The 22540-nt window shown below is 38.9% G+C and overlaps 1 protein-coding gene across 2 annotated transcripts; it reads left to right on the plus strand.

Annotated features, from left to right (window-relative positions):
• Positions 1-235: 235 nt before the first annotated feature.
• On the plus strand, positions 236-22392 carry LOC114288563 (RNA helicase family protein). Of its 2 annotated transcripts, none has more exons than XM_028232092.2 (16): positions 236-547; positions 639-784; positions 2519-2618; positions 2698-2913; positions 3020-3115; positions 7620-7895; positions 11220-11423; positions 11528-11680; positions 13343-13435; positions 18180-18394; positions 19426-19585; positions 19848-20121; positions 20200-20392; positions 20468-20654; positions 21098-21466; positions 22047-22392. In XM_028232092.2, exons 1-16 carry the CDS (start codon positions 275-277, stop codon positions 22176-22178), a joined length of 3087 nt encoding a protein of 1028 aa, XP_028087893.2. In that variant the 5' UTR covers positions 236-274; the 3' UTR covers positions 22179-22392. The 2 variants fall into 2 exon arrangements, with proteins under 2 accessions (XP_028087893.2, XP_028087894.2); XM_028232093.2 differs by having other exon boundaries at positions 302-547; positions 2515-2618.
• Positions 22393-22540: the final 148 nt, after the last annotated feature.

The following is a 22540-nucleotide window of genomic DNA, read 5'->3' on the forward strand; positions in this document are numbered from 1 at the left end:
AAAATTACTTGAAATATTAAAAAATTCAGTAAAAATAAAAAAATAGAGAATTTCTTGAAAAATGAATTCCGAAAGCTGAAACCAATTATATTTTCAAATATAACTTTTTTAATCAAATTAAAATAATTTAAAAAACCAAAAAATTAATTAAAACAATCAAATTTCCAGCTAAGTTCGTTTGTTGCTCTAATCACAGTAAAGCGAAGTGTTGGCACCAACATCTTATGGTCATGTTACGAGGCACTGCCCCAAATGCCCTCCACACGTGTGTTTAATGTCTCTTCATTTTCTCAGCACTCCCACACACTGCGCCTTCCTCTACAAGACTCTCTCCACTAGTAGGTTTCGTATTCTGATCTCCACAACCTCCATGTCTTACAGGCCCAACTTCCAAGGCGGCCGTCGCGGCGGAGGCCCCGCCGGTCGCGGAGGTGGAGGCCGCGGTGGCGGTGGCGGTGGCGGAGGCGGACGAGGACGAGGACGCGGCGAGCAGCGGTGGTGGGACCCTGTCTGGCGAGCCGAGCGTCTGGGCCAAAAAGCAGCTGAGGTACAAATCTCAATTGCATGATTTGTGTATATTTGTGTGTGTGTGTGTGTGTGTGTGAATTTGGTTTTAATGGCGGTGCTGGTTTTGTCAGATGGAGGTTATGGATAAGAATGAGTGGTGGGGTAAAATGGAGCAGATGAAGAGAGGCGGAGAACAGGAGATGATAATCAAGCGTCATTACAGTCGAGGGGACCAGCAAATTTTGTCTGATATGGCTTACGAATTAGGGCTTTACTTGTAAGTTTGTATCAAAATTCAGATCTTTTCAATAATATAATCTTTTTGACCATTACTGTTCTAAATTGCCATCCAGTTTATAGATTAGTGATCTTATTCTTCTTGTTCTTTTTTATTTTTTATTTTTATTTTTTTGGTTCTTTTATGATGTACATTTGTGATTATATGAAACAAGTATACAGAAAGAATGAGTAAAATGAAATATTGGCAAAATCGTATTCAAAAGTTGGTATTTGGTATTAGGAATTATAAATTGGGAAAATTGCAAGTAAGTGGTATCTTCATAAAATATTTCCAAATTCATGGAAAAGTTTATAATTAATTATTAAAGTTCACTAATTTGATTTTTTTTTTTTTTTTTTCCTGAAAGCATACGCTGAATTGTAATTTCCCCTTTCAAATTTGTGTAAAAAATTTAGTGGCTGGGAGTCGCATGATAGGTAGCTGCCTCTGGCCTATCCCTTAGGCAAGTTCATAGGCCCCAAAATTTTACTCTTTGATTTTTGTCTCAGAAGGTTCTAGGAAAAAAAACTTATTGCCTGAAGGTCCTTCACAATAAAAGCCCTGTCTAAACAGCTCTTTATCCAATGATCTGTAAAAAATGTCTTCATCTAAAGGCCAACAAAATCAAAAATCTTTTTGTTCATGGCTGCCAATCATAAAAGTTGAATATAACACTTATTGTTCAAATGGCCTTACAAAAAGGGTAAAACTTATTAACTAAGGGCTTGTTTGATTAACATGATTAATAGTGAAATGATTAATAATCTCATGAATTAGTGTAGGATTAGTTATCCAATTAAATTAGTGAGATAACCATTTATTATGTGTTCATTTTGTTTTTTTTTTCATTCATTCTTGAAACTATGATTCTTAGCCCCTCTCAATATTAAAAATTTGTCAATTTTGTTGGATTGAATATTCACCGTACATATAATCTGGTTAATAAAATTTACAATCAAACATGTGATTGTAAGTCGATGGACTAGTAAACCCAATCGTATGCTATAATTCTTGTAATCAAATATGCCCTAAAGGTTCAACAAAATAAAAACCTTCTTATACAAAGGTCCCCAGTACCAAAGGAAGTACATCCCATCTTACTATAGACCCAAAAAAACCCATCCTAATTGTTACAATACATATGCGAAGAAAATAAATGCGAGAATATTTTTTTTTTTCAATATAAAATTTTAAAAATATTATTTAAATATAAAAAAGCCTCATTTGAGATTTTTCTTAAGGCTCCCAAGATTATTGTGCCGCCCCATGTTTAACTCTACTAAGACAGTTTTGCTGTCCTCTTGTGTCGATACGTAAAATGCTGTGCATGAACTTCTATTTTCAATGGGAGTGCTGATTAATCATGTGCTCTGATTTGAAGAAATAAATGCTAGAATATTTTTTTTTTCAATATAAAATTTAAAAAATATTATTTAAATATAAAAAAGCCTCATTTGAGATTTTTCCTAAGGCTCCCAAGATTATTGTGCCGCCCCTATGCTTAACTCTACTAAGACAGTTCTGCTGTCCACGTGTCAATATGTAAAATGCCATGCATGAACTTCTATTTTCAAGGGGAGTGCTGATTAATCACGTGCTCTGATTTGAAGAAATAGTCTTTTAATTTAGCAACTGCAAGTAAGCTTACTTTATGATCCTACTTATCAAAAAATGGGAAAAAAGCTTTCTTTATGATTCCTTTTTCATGGTTTTGTATTTGTGGAAAGAAAGCCATGCGTATAACAAAGGGCAGACACTTGTTGTGAGCAAAGTTCCATTGCCGAATTACCGTGCAGATCTTGATGAACGTCATGGATCCACACAGAAAGAGGTGCGAATGATGCATGCCACAAAATGTTGTATTGTTGCTTAAGATTTGTATTTAGTCTTCATTTTCTACCATTTTGCAGATACGAATGTCTACAGAAATTGAGAGAAAAGTTGGGAATCTATTGGATAGCTCAAAAGGGACAGTTTCTGTAGATAATGTCCCTGGTGCATCCTCTCAGATTGCCAAACAGTCAGTGCCTGATGTAGATATTTTACAACCAGTCTCTGTGTTGGAGATTGATACTGGCAACGAGAGACTTAGTGTTGAACTCAAAGAAAGACAAGAGAAAATGAAGGTACATAACATGATATTTCTAGCTGTTATTTATGCTGTAAAACCTGGAGCATTCGACATTAATGCAAGAGTCCTCTTGGTATCTCTAAGTTAGTTATTGCTTGCAGGCCCGTGACAGCGGAAAGGCAATGCGCTCGTTCAGAGAAAGGCTGCCTGCATTCAAAGTGAAATCTGAGTTTTTAAAAGCTGTTGCCGCAAATCAGGTTGAATTTTTAATAGATGCCTGCATTTTTTGACATATTAGTGCATACTCGATCGTTGAGACTCACTCAAGTAATCAAGTTTGTCAAATTTTGTATCTAGTCAACTTTCAATTTTAGTACTTTGTGTAGTAAAAAAGGTCGTATCCAATGCAGAAGGCTCCCTGCTCTCACGAGGGGGACATGGTAGACAATCGTACCCTCATTTTTTTTTTGGGGTGTGAAAATACTTTGTGTGCTATGTGTTTTATTTTTTTGTTTTGTCATATAAGCTCAAATTCGATTTCACTGCTATGAATGAATCATTTTGCATTAAGAAAAAAAAAAACTAAAGACTAAGGGTGGGTTTGATAACGTTTACGTTTTCAGTTTATATTTATAAAAAATTTATAAACTGATTTTTGTTTATTTTTAGAAAAACGTAAACTACAAACGCGTTTAGTAATTGACAAAATGTTTAAAAAAAATTTTAAATATAAAAAGAATGAGAAATGACAAGTAGTGGCAAGTGGCGGCGGAAGACGGTAGTGGAAAGTGGTGACGGTGGGTGGTGGATAGCTGGTGGTGGTGGGTGGTGGTAGTAGTGGGTGGGTGGGTGGGTGGGTGACGGTGTTGGGTGGTAGCGAATGGGTGGTGGTGGTGGTGGTGGTAGTGGTGGTGGCGGGTGGTAGGTGGTGGTGGTGGATGGCGGGTGGTGGTGGATGGTGGGTGGTGGTGGGTGACGGTGGCGGGTGGTGGGTGGTAGCGAATGGATGGTGGTGGCAGGTGGTAGGTGGTGGTGGGTGGTGATGGTGGGTGGGTGACGGTGGCGAGTGGTGGGTGGTGGTGGTGGTGGCGGCGGGTGATGGGTGGTGGTGGCAGGTGGTGGGTGACGGTGGTGGGTGGTAGATGGTAGCGAGTGGATGGTGGTGGTAGTGGTGGTGGGTGGCGGATGGTGGCAGGTGGGTGGCGGGTGGGTGCTGGTGGCGGGTGGGTGGCTGGTGGTGGCAGGTGAGTGGTGAGTGGTGGCGGCGGGCGATGGTGGCGAGCGGTGGATGGTAGTGGCTGGTGGTGGGTGGTGGGTGGTGGTGGTGGTGGCGAGGGGTGAATGGTGGTGGCGAGTGGGTGGCAGGTGGCTGGTGGGTGGTGGTGGTGGGTGGTGAGTGGTGGTGGTGGGGGGGTGGGTGGTGGTGGCGGAAGACGGTGGTGGAAAATGGTGACGGGTGGTGGCGCTAGTGTTGGGTGGTAAAAAAAAAAAAAACTGAAAACTCAAAATGGAAACACATTTTTTGTGTTTTCATTTTTTGGCCAAATTTATAAACTGAGACCACTGATTTATAAATCAAAAATTTTACCAAACAAGTTTTTATTTGAGTTTTTAAAATTTTTGTAAATATAAACAGAAAACAAAAAACGTAAGTGTTACCAAACGGCACCTAAGGGTCTGTTTGGTAACGTTTATGTTTTCAGTTTATATTTACAAAAATTTTATAAACTGGTTTTTGTTTATTTTTAGAAAAACATAAATTACAAACGCGTTTGGTAATTGACAAAATGTTTAAAAAAATTTAAAAATATAAAAAAGAGTGAGAAATGGCAAGTGGTGGCAAGTGGCGGCGAAAGACGGTGGTGGAAAGTGGTGACGGTGGGTGGTGGTGGTGGATGGGTGGGTGACGGTGGCAAATGGTAGCGAGTGGGTGGTGGTGGTGGCAGGTGGGTGGTGGATGGCGGGTAGTGGCGGTGGGTGAGTGGGTGATAGTGGCGGGTGGTGGGTGGTAATGGCAGGTGGTGGGTGGTGGTGGCAGGTGGGTGGCGGATAGCGGGTGGTGGCGGGTGGGTAGTGGATGGTGATGGTGGGTGGCTGGATGGGTGACGGTGGCGGGTGGTGGGTGGTAACGAGTGGGTGGTGGTTGCGGTGCCACAGGTGGTGGGTGGTGGTGGTAGGTGGGTGGCGGATGGCGGGTGGTGGCGGGTGGGTGGGTGGTAGGTGGTGATGGTGGGTGGGTAGGTGACGGTGGCGGGTAATGGGTAGTAGCGAGTGGGTGGTGGTGGGGGGGGTGGTGGGGGCAGGTGGGTGGGGGATGGCGGGTGGTGGCGGGTGGTGGATGGGTGGGTGACGGTGGCAGTAGGTGGTAGCGAGTGGGTAGTGGTGGTGGTGGTGATGGTGGTGGGTGGTGGATGGTGGTGGCAAGTGGGTGGCGGGTGGGTGGTGGGTGATGGTGGTGGTGGCGATGTGTGGTGGTGGTGGGTGAGTGGTAGATGGCTGGTGGTGGTGGGTGGCTGGTGGTGGATGGTGGTGGCAGGTGGGTGGTGAATGTTGGTGGCAAGTAGGTGGCGGGTGGTGGTGAAGGGCGGTGGATGGTAGTGACGGGTGGATGGTAGGTGGGTGGTGGTGGTGGTGGTGGTGGTGGTGGCGAGGGATGGGTGGTGGTGGCGAGTGGGTGGCAGGTGGGTGGTGGTGTGTGGTGGTGGCAGGTGGGGGTGGGTGGTAGTGGCGGAAGACGGTGGTAGAAAATGGTGGCGGGTGGTGGCTAGTATTGAGTGGTAAAAAAAAAAAACTCGAAACTCAAAATGGAAACACATTTTTTGTGTTTTCATTTTTTGGCCAAATTTATAAACTGAGATCACTGATTTATAAATAAAAAATTTTACCAAACAAGTTTTTATTTGAGTTTTTTAAATTTTTGTAAATATAAACAGAAAAATGAAAACGTAAGTGTTACCAAACGGCACCTAAGTAATAGGAACTTGCATTGCATTCTACAACATTATCTGGGTAGTCATCAAACATTAGTGAGAAAACTAGCCGTCTGAGCAATCCCCCCATAATTCATAAATAAATGTCTTTCATCTAACACCTGTAGGAGAAATAATGAGAACAATCAAAAGAACAAGAAATAACAAAGATAGAATTATACAAAGAGGGAGAGAAACAGAGGAAATTCGAATAATTCTCAATCTTACACCAAAATAATGTAGCTGTTCAATACAACTCATCCTCATATATATGGCCCATAAGCATTATCCAATCAGGAAACAAAAATAAAACTATGATCCTAATGAAATTAAGGTTCCTAAATAAACTAGTATTTCTAATCTTCAATTGTTCGTCACCCAATTCCTTTTTGTTCCATAGCCCGCTTTGTCTAATATTTTGATAGCATTCATATTCTCTTTTGAATGTATGGGTGATGGATGCTACACAAGATTTGTGGATGGAGCCTTTTGGGAATTATGGCAGGTGTTGAGATGGTGCTGAGTCATCGGAGGGTGGATGGGGTGAGAGCAGAGTCGATCTTCAGAGCTGGAAAGAGAGAGAGAGAGAACAATGGAGGTTAGGAGATAAAGAATTGGAGCCTCCATGGTTGGGGATGGAGATGAGTGGATGTCTTTGTGGATGGGGATGGAGGCTCTAGATATAGGAGAATCAGGCCATGAAATCTAGTACACTTGGTCAAGTGCCCGAGCGAGGGCAAGAGGACAAATGGCCTCCCTTTCTTGGCTCGATAAATTGTAGTCAATAGCCACTATTGGGTATTAGCACCGAAATCTTCATACGCTTTGGCAATTGTAACTATGTTTCTTGTTAATGGTTTGGGATTATCTTCTAATAGAGATTCCTGTATTCTCTTTCTCTCGCTATAAGACCGGTCAAGTGTAAGTCCCTTGAGGGAGATTGGTACCTTGATTAGTGCTCAACTTTGGTCACTAAGTCACAAGATCTTGGTGGTTTCGTGGGAGGTCATGTGGTTACTTGAGCACCCCATAATCTCACAACAATGCTAAGGGGGTTTCTAGGATCTACTCTAAACCTAGGCTAGAATAGGTATATTGTGGTGCCTTTGAAGAATGAAGTATGAAGTATAGATTATAGGGAAATTAGGTTTGAGTGGAGAATCTTCTTGGCTAGGTTGATTGAGAGAAGTTCAAATGTATTGCCATGAGTGGAGATGGATGAGCTAGGATGAAGGGGTTGTCAAGCAAGGGAGCTAGGACAGAGTGCTTAAGATGTTCCTTGGAGATTGCTTGTACATGCATTGGGTTGAGAGTAAGGCACCATGTATGTTAGACTCAACCAACAAAGCTCTATTAATCTCTTTCTTCTTTTTCTTCTTTTTTGTGGATTTCACGTATAAAATGTATCTCTTTCTATTATTATTATTATTATTATTATTATTTTTATTTTTATTTTTATTTTTATTTTATAGTTAGAAATATGTTTGAAAAGGTGTATGGTATTGGGCTATATGGAAAAATGCATTCAATTGGCATTAGGTCTGTACATGTGGGTGGTTGATATCTTTTCTTCTTTTTTTTTAATTAGTCATATATTGCAGTTTGTGTCCCCGAAACATGTATTTTACGAATTGTTTGGCATCAGCTTCATAGCAATGAATTTCTTGGATTATCAACTAATTACTATGTTCATTGCATTGTACATGATTTTTCTGTACTAATGCAAGGTACTACAGTTAAAACTCTTTACTTGGTTGCCATTCATTCTTACAAGTTTTGATTGGCAATGTAGGTATTGGTAGTTTCTGGAGAGACAGGCTGTGGCAAAACTACACAACTCCCTCAATTCATTCTTGAGGATGAGATTTCATCTCTTCGTGGTGCCAATTGCAACATAATATGCACTCAACCTCGTCGTATATCAGCAATTTCTGTTGCAGCTCGAATATCCTCTGAAAGGGGAGAGAGTCTTGGTGAAAGTGTTGGTTACCAGATCCGCCTGGAATCAAAATGCTCAGCTCAAACACGGTTGCTATTTTGCACCACTGGAGTGTTGCTTCGAAAGCTGGTAATGTGATTCCTCTCACACATGTTATTTTTTCTGTTAGAGGCTCCTAAAGTTATTTGGATTATATTATGCATTTTCAAATATATATTGTGCATCCTTTTTCTTTTCTTTTTTTTTAAATTTCTTATTGTGTTGGAATTTGTTTACTGAGGTGCTTGATTTTCATGTTGCCCTCATATCAAGTTTTGGAACTTATGCATAAGGATCCTGCAAAGTTTCTAAGTCTCCATTGGTTAAATTGCCTAAACTAAGATAGGGTAAATTTTGTATAGGTCCCATAATAATCTACAGTTTTAATAGATTAATTAAGTCACACGATTTTTTTGTTAACCCACTAAGTTCCACGCATCATCGCTTGACCGAAATACTCTTATGTTATTAAAATGTGAGGTGCACATAAACAACTTGGAGGCAGGTATACTTTTTTTTTTTTATCTAAAACGTTAAAATTTCGTAACTTTAGTTCTACAGATCTGTTTTTTCACAGAGTTATATTTTTGGAACCTATTTGAGGAGATCTATTAAACAAGATTTATATTGTATATTAAAAAACTTTGAAGAAAAAAAAAAACTGAGAAATTTCATTGATAACTGAGAAATTTCACTGTTACATAAAATTTTACTGTTTACTGAGAATTTTCCCTACTATTTTACTGCAAAATTTCTCAGCTACTCAAACATGAAAAGGGCAAAAAATTTCAGTTCTTTTTTTTCCTACATAATTTTAAATCCAATATCAATCTTGTTTTGATAGATCTCGACGAGCGGATTTCAAGAATACAAATTTTATTAAAAATGGATGTGTACAATTAAAGTTATGACATTTTAAGTTTGAAAAGAAGAGGAAAAAAATAGAAAAGACTAACTTGACAGGTAAGCAACACAAGTGGCGTTGTAAGATGTGCTCCAGTAAGGGAAATAATATCCAAATCTTTGCTTAAAATTTAAAAACGAGGCTTAACTTGTTGAAGACTAAAATCAATGGGAACTTTTGTGTTAACTAAAAAGTCATGGGATGTAATCTACTACAAATCCTATCCATGGGACTTGTCGCCAAAAACCCCAGTCAGAAATGCTACTATAATGATGGGTGGGTTTGAATTATGCAATGCCTCAGAAGCACCCAATTTTTTGTGCGTGGCACGGAGCAGGTCCATTGCAAAACTAGTGCTTCAACATGTTAAAAATAACACGAGGTTATTTACATTTTGGCAACCTATACCTATTTGAAGCTATAAATGATTTTTACATGAGCTATCTTTCAGTCCAAAATAACCTTGGGGCTAGCTGATGGCTCAAATGGATTTCTGCCCCCTGATCTGATTGAACCAAATGACATCCAAAACTTCTTAAAAGTCTCTAGCCACATCAAACCATCCTTCATGCGCCTCCTTGGCTTCTGCCCCCTGATTGAACAAAATGACATTCAAAACTCCTCCAACCACGTCAAGCCTTCCTTCACTCCCCTCCATGGCTGGTATGAACACCGCCCCTATTACCTCCATCCTACACTTCCACCTTAACATACCTCCCCCCTATTAGATGGACTTAGAAACTTCACCCTATAACATTTCCACTCAATTTTATCAGAAATTTCTCACTAAGTCTACTCTTCGAAGCTGCAGCCACACAAACCCATTTGAGGTCTAAATTCACTGGTCTGCACAACCTTGATCCCTTTTAGTAAGAGAAAACCCTAACTCTTGCGTTCCTTTCACAGTAAGATCAGAATTCTTCCATCCTTACATAGAGTAAATGTCTTCAGAAGCCAACGGTAGGCATTTGGGAAATTTGCTGTTAAATCGTTTAATCTTTTGATGAGTGGGAATGTAAGGGGTTATTTTCTTGGACATGTATTTGAAAGGTTGGGGTTCCCAGTATGTTCTGTTTTTTCGCTGTGGACTGCAGATTAGATTCTATTCCGACTTTAGATACTAGAAGAAAGTTGGTAAAACGCTCCCCAAGTGGTGTTGCATGTGTAGGAAGGCTGAGGGTCAGTTAATTACCTTCTATTATGTTGTGATGTGGTGAGAGAGTGGTGGAGCATGCTATTTTCTATGTATGGACTGTTTGGGTTATGCTGGCTTCGATAATCTCTTCTATGAGAGCTGGTAAAGAGGTGAAGAAAGCATGGAAAGTGGCAACATTGGTTTTGATGCAGTGTATTTGGAGAGAGCTAAAATAGTGTACCTTTAAGGAAGTAAAAATGGTTATACATGCACTTAAGATACATCTTTTACACTTTCAAATTTTGGCTAGAGAGGGAATTTCATGAATCTTCTTTATCTTTTGTTGATTTTATAGGGAGTTATCTTTTGTAGATGCTGTATAGTTGGCTTCTGTATACCCCTTTGCGCAAAAGTTGCACTCCTCTTTTGGCACTTTTAGTGAGTTTATTTACCAATCTCCAAAAAAAAAAAAGGCCATTGTGCCAAAGCACACAGTTTTTTAGTTTGAAGGACCATGACTGGATTTCTAAAGTACCCTTCCCTTCTGCCAAGCCATGGTCTGGATCATGAAATCTTTAGGAATATTAGAAAAGTCAATGTCTTGAATTTTCTGAGCGACATTATTGTATCACTAAGAGGGGCAGTTAGAAGCCAAGGAAGATAGGAGTACTTCTAAAAACTGTGCTAAGCATGAGATAAGCATCACATTCAAAACAGACTGAATTCTGTTGAAGATAAGAAGCCTTGAGTAAGCTAAGCTCACCACTTCCACCTCAGCAACTTCGATTCCTTTGGCAAAAATCAATCCTTTAAAATCTTTTTTTTTTTATCATCTCAATTCTTTAAACTATGCTATTTATGTGTGTGTGTGTGTGTGTGTGTTAAGTCCTGCAAATACTAAGAGCATGAATACAAATGTTCACACATATAAAATCCACTCTGGAAATCTTAAAAATAAAGTTTCAGGAGTAATGAGTTGTTAAAGACTAAGAGGAGTGGAGTTTAGTAAAGGCAGTGAGAAATGTAGGGCTCATAAAGATCGAGTCTGCCAAAATAGCAGTTTTCAACAGGTAAAAGTTTTCTTAATAGGGTAGGTTGCAGCTTCTTCATCAAATGGGTGAGTGGAGGGGGGAAGCTGAGGCTGTTAGGGAATTGAAATTTGATTAAATTATAAATTGATTAGACTTATAGGGATAATTTTGGAAATGTACAATTTAAAGCGTGAAGTGCATTTATGCTTCTATGTAGTGTACATGGTTTCAATAATGAATTATTGCAATTAGCTTATGGGGGAGTTCATAAGTTCTTATTGTGGTTGTGCTTCTTATGAAATGCATATTGACATTTTATTCTGTTTTGTCATGTTAAACTACAGGTTCAGGACCCTGTTTTAACTGGAGTTAGCCATTTGCTAGTGGATGAAATCCATGAAAGAGGCATGAATGAGGACTTTCTCTTAATAATTTTGCGTGACCTTCTTCCTCGTCGTCCAGATCTCCGTCTTATTCTAATGAGTGCGACCATTAATGCTGAATTATTCTCCAAATACTTTGGGAATGCCCCAACTATTCATATCCCGGTATTGTTTTTGGTTGCATCATGGTTGTAGAACATGTATTCTGGAATTTGTAAAATGCATTTTTATTTTACGCATGGTATGATATTCCTATGATTTTTTGGCAGGGCCTCACGTTCCCTGTGGCAGAGTTGTTTCTTGAAGACGTGTTGGAGAAAACTCATTACAGTATCAAATCAGAATTTGACAACTTTCGAGGGAGTTCAAGGAGGAGGAGACAACAAGAGTCTAAGAAAGATCCTATGACTGAATTGTTTGAGGCATGATTATTGTTTTTAACATATCTATCTAAAATACCCCTATAGTAGTTATTTACAACACAAAATTATATAATGAGATGAATAGGGCGCTTTTATGGGTCCTTGTACGTGGCCCAATGTTACCTGGAATGCAGATAGTTCCTGTACATAGAATGGGAATGTGAAATGACACATGATCTAAAATATGATGTGATAGGGGTAAGCTTGTGTAGATTACACTTTTGGAATTTAAGGTACTTTAAATTAATTATGTAATCATACATTTCTAGAGGATTATGGCCTATTTTTATATCTTATCCCGCCAAAGCTCTACTCTCCTAGCTTTTAGTTCATTGTATATGATTCTTTTTTCTCCTACTTACAAAAAAAAATAAAAAATTATTCCTACAGAAACCTTTAAGATAAAAAATAGGCAAAAATTTTGGGATCACCTTGGACCACTGAATTCTACATTTTGGATTAGAAGTATACCATGTTTAAGAATGGTGTGTTGCAAAACGTAAATCGCTTGGGTAATAACATTTTTTGAAAACATTGCCATCGCCTTGAGTAGATTAAGTACGAGTTTTAAAAAGATTTGGGAGTCTTGGTCAAAGTGGTAGGAGCATCGGTAGCCTATAGAAATTTATGTGCCCCAACATCAATGAATGTTCACTTCAGAGAACTTGGCAACATCTAAGATTTTTGAGTGGTTGTTTGGTGCAACCCTTTAACGTATATGGATGTTTTAAAGGGATCTTCGGCAGAGATTCTTAGAATTTTCTTCTCCTCCTCCTCCTCCTCCTCAATGAGAATACAATCATTAAGAAAAATCTTGAGAGCCAAAAATCATTAGTGAATCATGGCCTTCATTCAGCGTATAATAACATTGAACTCTTCTAAGATCCAATTAGCCCAAGTGTCACGTAACTTATGTTCACCTGTACTTGAATGAATTAATTATTATGATAATTATGAAGATTTTGATTTCATGTTTTTAAGAAGTAATTTTGTATTAGCATAGTAGAATGTATTTGAAACAAACCTCGAAGGGGTGAATGAGTGCTGCAGTAACGAACATTATAATTTTTGCGTTGCATTATAAAAGCAAGACAATACTAACCAAGCCTTGATTGTTGGTTTAACTTGGACTCCTGTCATAATTCATGTGTCCAGTAAAATTTTGTGAGTAATTTTCCAATTTTGTCTTTCACCATTATAAGTTGCTTAACCTTTCCCTGCTGTTTCTTTCTTTCTTTTTTTGTTGTGTGTGTGTGTGTGTTATAATTGGACTGTTTTAACTTTTTAATTTCATCTTCATATATTTTTATATGATATGCCGCGTGCATTTTCAGCCAAGTAGTTAATCTTCCGGCAGTCAAACAGCCCAATTGTATGCATAGATGCAACCATTGGAGTTAAGAAGCATGTCCTGCTCTACATAAATTGTGTAGTTGATACTATAGAAGGATTCGTTCTAATACTTAGTTTGGTCAACATTCAATATTGACTGATTTTAACTTTTCAAGTAATTAACAGTCAGTTTTGCAGCTTTACTTGCATTTAATTGAACATTTTATTTTCCAAGAGAATATATCATGCTATGATTGTTTTGTCTTTCAGAATATTCTTCTATTCTTATATGAAATACTTATTTGAATCTCTCTCTCTCTCTCTCTCTAGGATGTTGACATTGATTCTCACTACAATAGCTACAACACGACTACTAGACAATCTCTTGAAGCTTGGTCGGGCTCACAACTTGATTTGGGTCTTGTATGTATCTTCATGATTCTTTCAAGTTTCAACCCTTTTGAAGCACCTGTTTTACCGTTGACATGAAGTTCTCTTGTATAGTCTTAGGAAGCAACCGTACTGCTATGGCATTACCAATGTCAATTGTTGCCAGTTACACACACAAACACACGAATATTGTTTTCTCTTGTAGTTAAACCCTTAGTTAGAATCCTTCCGGACCTGGAAAAAATGAGATTAATGTTATTTTGTCTGCGATATTTTTCTAGATTGTGCTTGCTCGAGGTTAGAAGGATTATTCAATTTCCAAATGCATACTAACGTGAAAATGAATTTAGCTTTTGGTTTTCACTTTTGAGGATTTCTTGTCCTCCATTGTATCTCTTTTCTCTCCATTTTAATAAAATTATTCTTTTGTTGCTGATCAAACAAAAAAAAAAAGAATTTAGCTTTTGGTTATACAGTTTCATAGAAAAAGCTTGACTATAAAATGGTACAAAGGTCGTCCATGAAACTTGGTGGTATAGGGTTACTCCACTAGATGTAAGAGGGGAGCTTTTATTTCCACACACCACATTGTCTCAATTCACACACTTTTTTGGTTTGGATATCAACTTCCGAACAAAATTGCATGGTTTGAAAATCAACTTTCAAACGAAACCTTATGATTAGGCTATACCTTTGGTTCCGAAGTTGATTTCCAAACCATGTAATTTTGTTTGGAAAACAACTTTCGAACCTAAAATGGTGTGTGAACTGAGAGAGTTGTGTGTGGAATTAGAAGCTCCCATGTAGGAGGGAAGTTTGTGGTGTGGCACACCAGCCAACTACCTAGATACTGGACATTTGAGCATTTACATTTGAATTGTCAAATAGATTGTTACTTGAGGAAGATATTGGAGTGACACTTTGGAGCTGGACAAATATTTATAATAAGGCTACTCCTTTAATTTAAACAAGTTTGAGGGGTGTCTAGGATTTCCTTCTCGAACCTGATCTTGTTTGCTGAAGGTGACACAGGGTAAGCTCTTTCTTCTTGATGGGTGGTGAGGAAAGAAGTCTAGAGGTCATGATCTGGAGCAATGACAAATGCTATCTGCTCCCAGCGTTGTGGAGTGGGTTTGAATCCTGGAATCGACCTCTCTACAAACAGTTTGGGGAAGGTTGCCCGCTTATTCCTATCCTAGACCTTGTTGTGAGCGGGGAGCCTTATGTATTGAGTGCAGCCCTTTTTTATTTGTGGGAAACTAAGAGAAATATGATGTTGGAACTTTGGGCATCATGGTGCTGTTATTATTATTAATTCTGTTAGAATTTACCATTCACACTCACCTACTACACTCCACCTACCACCAATTCACCCTCACCTACTCCTCACCTACTACCCAAACCCTCTCCTATATAATGCCACTCTGATTTGTAATACAATATAACAATCATTCATCAATCAATAATACATATATTTTTACATGGTATCAGAGCAAGGTTAAAAAAAAAAAAAACCTGATCATTCTGCTTCACCGGCGGGCGGCAGCCTCGCCTTGGCCGCCCGCCGGACCTCTACACATATCCTGACTCCGCTGTAACTTCATCTTCCTCTCCTCACTATTGAAGAACTCTGCTATTAGCCCTCTTCTTTCTTTCTTCGTCACAGTACCGGATACGAAGAAACCGACCAAGAACGGCCAGTTCTGACTCCATTCTCGCCGGAAGAAAACAGGCCACGGATCGAACTTCCTCATCTCTCTCTAAAACTCTCTCTCTCTCTCTCTCTAGATGAGACGCTACAGATAACATGTCACTCAGAAGATCATTTCTCTCGCGAAGGATCAACAGTCGCTCCTTTGCGCTATCCAAATCGTTCAAAGAATTCAAAACCCTAGACACTGCACAGGCCGAAGCGAATTTGAGGAGTAATGGTAGAGACGACGATGTTGAGGCCGAATTGGAGGGCTCTTGGTCGAATATGCTGCCGGAGCTACTCGGAGAGATCATACGGAGAGTCGAAGCGAGCGAAGATCGGTGGCCGATCCGACAAAACGTCGTCGCTTGCGCTTGTGTGTGCAAGAGGTGGAGAGGAGTCACCAGAGAGATCGTTAGGTCTCCGTTTCGCAGTGGCCAGATCACCTTCCCTTCTTGCCTCAAACAGCGGGGTCCTCGTGACTCTCCTCTTCAGTGTCTTATAAAACGGAACAAGAAGAACTCAACAAAGGGACGAGCGAGAAAGCTGCGCGGACGAAAAGTTAACCTCCGAGCTTCAGAGGAAATCCATGGCGGAAATTCCAACTCTGCTTTGAAAACCTTTCTATACATGTTCATGAGGTTCTCATCTTGAAATCACCAAATAAAAAAAAAATAAAATAAAATAAAATAAAAAATAAAATAAAATAAAATAAAATAAAAATAAAACAATCAGAAAGAAGAATATATAGAATCACACAAAGGCATACACATGCACGACATTTCTCTCTCACACTTTACTTTATTCAACCCACTAGATTTCCTTTATTTTCTTTTAATATATTACCAACGCACACACCACACCCACGTTCTTTTCCACTTTACGTTTATTTTAATATCTATATATATATATATATATATTTTTTTTATTATCCTATCTTTCCACCATCCTCTCCAATAATACTTCTTCTCTCTCTCACCCAATACTCACCCACGGCACTCACAGCAGGCCCACACTCACACACACCCACGGGATTTCTACTGCCCACATTTTTTTTTAATCATCACACACATACACCAGCACATACACCACCCCACAACAGAACCACTTTCTTTTCTTTTCTTTTCTTTATTCTCCACTCACCAAACATTATCATCCCCGTTGCTCCACTTTTTCTCTTTTCTTTTATTTTTTTTATTTTTTTATTTATTTATTTTATTTTTAAAAAAAAAAAAAAAAAAAAAAAAACAAACAAACACGGAGGAAGAAGACGAACTGCAAAATTTTATTCATATCGGGCCTCACCCCGATCATCATTTTACACAAAAAAAAAAAAAAAAAAAAAAAAAAAAAAAAAAATACACACAAAACAACCACAGTGGGATTTTTCTTTTCCCTTCTCTATTCTACTGCAGGTCTCTTCTTCTTACTTTTATCTTGGGTGTCCCGTGCCAGTCCGGTCTCCGTGTTTCCTTGTCCACTGAGCACGTTCACTCCCCCATACTCCTCCACTGCAGCATATGGAGGACCTCCAAATCGGAACATCACGGTGGCCTTCCGCTTCAGCTCCTTGTTTTCTGCCCTTAGTACGCTTATCTCTGCTCGCGCATCCTTATACATGCGTTGGAGCAGAGCCAGCTGGGAGTTTAAATGCTGCACCTCATTTGTCCTACTCTGCAGCCGGTTCGACAGGTTTGTGACCGCCGTCATGCTTTCCACACATGCCTTCAAAGTATACTGATTGGCCTCCACATCCGACAGCCCTGCCATTCTTTGCTCCACAGACCGCATCGGAAAGTTCAACGGAGTATACCCAGCGGTGTTTGGTTGAGGTTCACTGGCTACCGCACCAGTTCTCTCTCTCGTTGACTCGTTGAGGTCGGGAAAGAGGGTGAGCAGCCCGCGGGAAGACGATGAAGCCATTCTCTCAGACAACAGAGTGTTACAGAATCTCTCTCAGAAATCTCTCTCAGACACGGCAGAATTTTTCAGAGGTTTTCGCAGGTTTTTTTTTTTTTTTTTTGCCTCTGCCTCGGCCTCAGGCTCCTACTTGGTTAAATAACCGAGTCAGCCACGCGCATCGCGCGCCTCTTGCCACAAGCCGACAAACGGGCGCACCAACCAAGGCACTCACGTGCTTCGCCATGATGAATCCGGCACACCTTTTAATGAATTGGGCACGCCTTTTGATGGCACGCCTTTTGATAAAATTGGGCACGCCTTTTGAGGGTGCAACTTCACCCAGGGTCCGACAAGACTCTATAAACTGTCCCGACATTTGATACCGGTTAGCTTTTTCAAGGGTCCGACAAGACTCTGTAAACTGTCCCGACATTGATTCCGGTTAGCTCCTTTATGGGTCCGACAAGACTCTGTAAACTGTCCCGACATAGATTCCGGTTAGTTTCTACAACGGTCCGACATGACCCCATAAACTGTCTTCTACAACGGTCCGACATGACCCCATAAACTGTCTTCTACATCGGTCTGACACCACCATACAGTGTCCTCTACAACGTTATGACACCCCATACAGTGTCTTCACCAACGGTCTGACACGACCATACAGTGTCTCCTATCTTTTTTTTTTTATTTTATTGTATTTTCTTGTTTTGTTCCTCTCTTCAAACTCAAGTTGGTTAGTTTCTATCCTCCTTGAGTTTGCGGGGGGCTGTTAGAATTTACCATTCACACTCACCTACTACACTCCACCTACCACCAATTCACCCTCACCTACTCCTCACCTACTACCCAAACCCTCTCCTATATAATGCCACTCTGATTTGTAATACAATATAACAATCATTCATCAATCAATAATACATATATTTTTACAAATTCTATATGTTGCGTTTAAAATTCTTCAGATGAGTTTTAAGTACAAATTTATTTGTTTGAAAAAAAGAAGGTATAAGGTTTGAACTGCATCATTGAACAATTTTATGCTAGTAGCATTTTCATTTATTTGTTGAACATACTTGTAAAGCTCTTGGAACATATTAGAAGGTTCTCACAAGTCATATTGGTGTTAATTCTTACCTCGAAATTGCTTCTTTGCCTAAAAGATACATTAATCTCTTTTAGGTGGAATCAACAATAGAACACATCTGTCGTCGTGAAGGTGATGGAGCCATTCTTGTATTCCTCACTGGTTGGGATGACATTTCTAAGCTGCTTGAAAAAATTAAAGCAAACAGTTTACTTAGAGATCCCAGCAAGTTTCTTGTTCTTCCTCTTCATGGTTCAATGCCTACCATCAATCAACGTGAAATATTTGATCGCCCACCTGCCAATGTGAGGTATCCATCTTTCTTGTTGAGGTTCTATCTTTTGGTAAAGATTTATGATACTTTTTTTTTTTTTTATCCTTAGCGAATGAATTAAATTTATTTTGAGCATTTGGATTTTTTCCAAAGTCATGTATTTTTTCTTGTCTCTTCAATTGCTTAGTTGTGTACTCAAACTTAAGGTGATTCATCATCAAGGATGGTTTTTTACCAAACCAAGCCTTAAGTCCCATCAAATGGGGTCGGTTAGATGAATCCTTCTTCTTCACACGGCCCTATCAAAGGCCCCCATCAAAGGCCCCCTATCAAAGGCCATTTCATTAGTCATCAAGGATAGTTTTTTGTTTATTCTTTTTCGTTTTCTTCTTCTTTTCACTGATTGGTATTGATGTGCAAATATACAGAAGACAACATAAGTTAAATCATGGTCATGGTTACTATTCAGAATTACTTAAACTTTGTCGAGTGACAGCATTACATATTCTCTTAGTTCGCTATTTGAACCATCTGTGTCATTCATTTTGAATCTGTTCTAGTGGGCATAAACTTGGATACTGTCTGGTGACAGAAATCTAATTGTATTGAGCTGTTCCATGGTCTGTAGACTGTAGTAATGAATTATATTTGTCCTAGTGAGCATCTTGGTTTTTAAAGGTGTTGTGCTCCTTCATCCCTTGTTCCCTTTTACTGTGTAGATTGAATGGCTGATGGTATCAATTTGCTTGCCCGTCTCAGCTAACTTGAATCTTATTCACTGATATAACAATATTTTGTGTTGCTGTACTCTCACTTTGTTCTCTATTTGAGAAAATCTAGACTCCCTTGGGAAACTGTTTGGTGGAGCCGGTCTTCAAGGTTTGTACTGATTGAATGGTTCACATCACCCTAGCATTCAATATATGATGATATGAATTTTCTGAATATATTGATTTGTATGTTTATATTTTTATGGTAGTGTTGCAATAGATAGTTTTGCTAATCTGTAATCTTTCAAAATTCTTGTTTATTTCCAAAATCTTAGGTGTATTTTATGTGCTTTGCAGAAAAATTGTGCTAGCGACAAACATTGCTGAGAGTAGTATAACCATAGATGATGTTATATATGTCATAGATTGTGGAAAGGCAAAGGAGACTAGTTATGATGCTCTAAACAAGCTGGCTTGTCTGTTGCCATCATGGATCTCAAAGGCCTCAGCACATCAGGTTCACTACTACCTACAAATTGTATCTCTATTCTAAATGTAAGTCTGTATAAATTATCCAAAGTCACACCTTAGGGCCACTGGAGGATTGCCTGGTCGTTAACTTCAGGGCCCTGAGATTAGTCGAGGTGCTCGAAAGTTGGCCCGGTCACTCGGATATCGAAAAAAAAATTATCCAGCCTACTCTTAAAATTATTGCAACTAAATTTCTTGAGTGCTTACTCGCATTTTTACTTCATGTTTTATGTTTGAGACAATTGCAGAGACGTGGTCGTGCGGGTCGTGTGCAACCTGGAGTTTGTTATAGATTGTATCCAAAATTGATCCACGATGCGATGCCCCAGTATCAACTGCCTGAAATTCTTCGAACACCTTTGCAAGAGCTATGCCTGCATATTAAAAGTTTGCAGCTTGGAGTCATTGGATCATTTTTAGCGAAGGCACTTCAGCCTCCAGATGCCCTCTCTGTTCAAAATGCGATTGAACTTCTTAAGACAATTGGGGCTCTAGATGATAATGAAGAGCTCACTCCACTTGGTATGTAATCTCATATGCCTGTGGAGTCCCTATCAATTTATAGATTTAGAAAATCCTCTGATTAATTTTACTTGACAGGGCGCCACCTGTGCACTCTGCCTTTGGACCCAAATATTGGAAAGATGCTTCTCATGGGTTCAATCTTTCAATGCCTTAATCCTGCATTAACAATTGCTTCTGCTCTGGCACACCGTGATCCATTTGTCCTCCCAATAAATAGGAAAGAGGAAGCTGATGATGCAAAGAGATCCTTTGCTGGTGATTCTTGCAGGTTTGGTTATTTACTAAAGCCATACTGTTTTCTTTTTATTTTTTTTATAAAATATTTCACCCCTTTCTAATGCAGCGATCACATTGCGCTTCTCAAAGCATTTGACGAATGGAAGGATGCAAAACATTATGGAAAGGAAAAAGCCTTCTGTTGGGAAAATTTTCTATCTCCTGTAACATTACAGATGATGGAGGATATGAGAAGCCAGTTTCTGGATCTATTGTCAGGAATTGGCTTTGTAGATAAATCCAGAGGTCCTAATGTAAGCTCTAAAGTAAAATTCCATAAATGTCTGCCATTAATCGTTTGCCTATGCCTACTCATGGTTAACTAATAGTTGCCCTTCTGATTGCTTAGGAGATGAATTTGTTTGGTTGAGTTTTCAGAATCCATTTTCTGAAAAATAAATAAATAATAAATTCATGAAAAAAATGAAAAATAAAAAACACATTATTTTCATATGATTCTCTTTTTTGAGGAGGAAATAATTTTTAAAAAATTTAAAAAATCATTTTTTGTGGTTATTTTTGTCCAGCTAGTTTATAATTTTTCAAAAAAAATTCAGAAAACTAGTTTTGAAAACTCAACCAAATAATGTTATTGATTCTGAAACATTTAGGATAAACATGGATATGGAATGATTGTTCAAAACTACCTAAACCAGTTGAGACACATGGTTAATAGACTCGTATCCATTTTTTGCAGGCTTATAACCAATATAGTAATGATTTGGAGATGGTATCTGCAATCCTTTGTGCTGGGCTCTACCCGAATGTTGTGCAGTGTAAAAGAAGAGGAAAGCGGACCGCGTTCTACACTAAAGAAGTCGGGAAAGTTGACATCCATCCTGCATCTGTAAATGCTGGTGTTCATCTTTTCCCTCTTCCTTACATGGTTTATAGCGAAAAGGTGAAGACAACCAGCATATATATAAGAGATTCCACAAATATATCAGACTATGCTCTACTTATGTTCGGTGGTAATCTCATTCCTAGCAAAACTGGTGAAGGTATTGAAATGCTTGGAGGGTACCTTCATTTCTCCGCTTCAAAGAGCGTGTTGGAGTTGATACGGGTAATGTCTCCTTTTGGGAGTCTCTCTCTATTTGCCCCTCTTCTCTCTTCTGCCCTTTTCCTACCAAGGGCTGCAAACGAGCTGAGTTGAGCTAAACTTTGCAGGGCTGGAGCTTTGGCCCGTTTGTTTATCAAGCTCAAGCTCGGCTTGACTCATTTATACTAGTCATGCTCGAGCTCAGGTCAAACCTCAATAATGGGGGGGAAAAAAAAAAAGAAGTCAGCTTGATAATCAAGTTTGGTTGGCTTGTTAAATATTATTATATATTAAATATACATATATAACACATTAATATTATTTAACATCTTATTATTTAAGTAAATAATAAACAATATGAACTTATTCTAGCTCGAGCATTCGTTTATTAAACGAGCTTAAAAACCTGCTTGAGCTTTTTTATATACGTAACGAACCAAGCTTAGCCGAACCCTTACTGAGCCAAGCTCGCAAGCAGCGTGGTTCATTTGCGGTCCTACTCTTACCATTCCTTTGTTTCTTTTCTTTTCTTCTCTTTTCCCTGTTTGAATTTTGAAAATGGTGAAAATTTGAGTTGTTAAATGGGGGGATGGTTTTTTTGCAGAAATTGCGAGGGGAGCTTGACAAGCTTCTGAATAGGAAGATTGAGGAACCCGGGCTGGATGTCTCTGTCGAGGGAAAGGGAGTGGTTGCTGCTGTGGTTGAGTTACTGCATAGTCAGAGTGTACAGTATTGAGATTCTCTACCTTTCTTAGAACTGAACACTTAGAAATAGGAGCACTTCGGTTGTTTAGATATATATACAAAACTTAGAACTTATTTTGTACTACTATTATTATTGTAATTCGAGGTTAAAAGAGAATTTTGTCCGGGAATTTTCTAGGATATGTTGAGCACTGGTTCAACTGAAATTTATATTTTAATAAAGGAAAAGCTTGTTTCTACTAAAACTTCGTTTGTTTAGGGGAAAAAAGTGTTATTCCATATTTTGGTATTTGGTATAATGGGAAATGAAAATGAACGAAAAATGTTCCTGTTGTGGTTAATGTTAAATGAGTTGATTTGGGCAAAAAATATTTTTCGAACTAGTGTACCAAT

This window comes from Camellia sinensis, chromosome 12 (assembly GCF_055761805.1).
Source record: "Camellia sinensis isolate YWXY chromosome 12, ASM5576180v1, whole genome shotgun sequence".
Taxonomy (NCBI): Eukaryota; Viridiplantae; Streptophyta; class Magnoliopsida; order Ericales; family Theaceae; genus Camellia; species Camellia sinensis.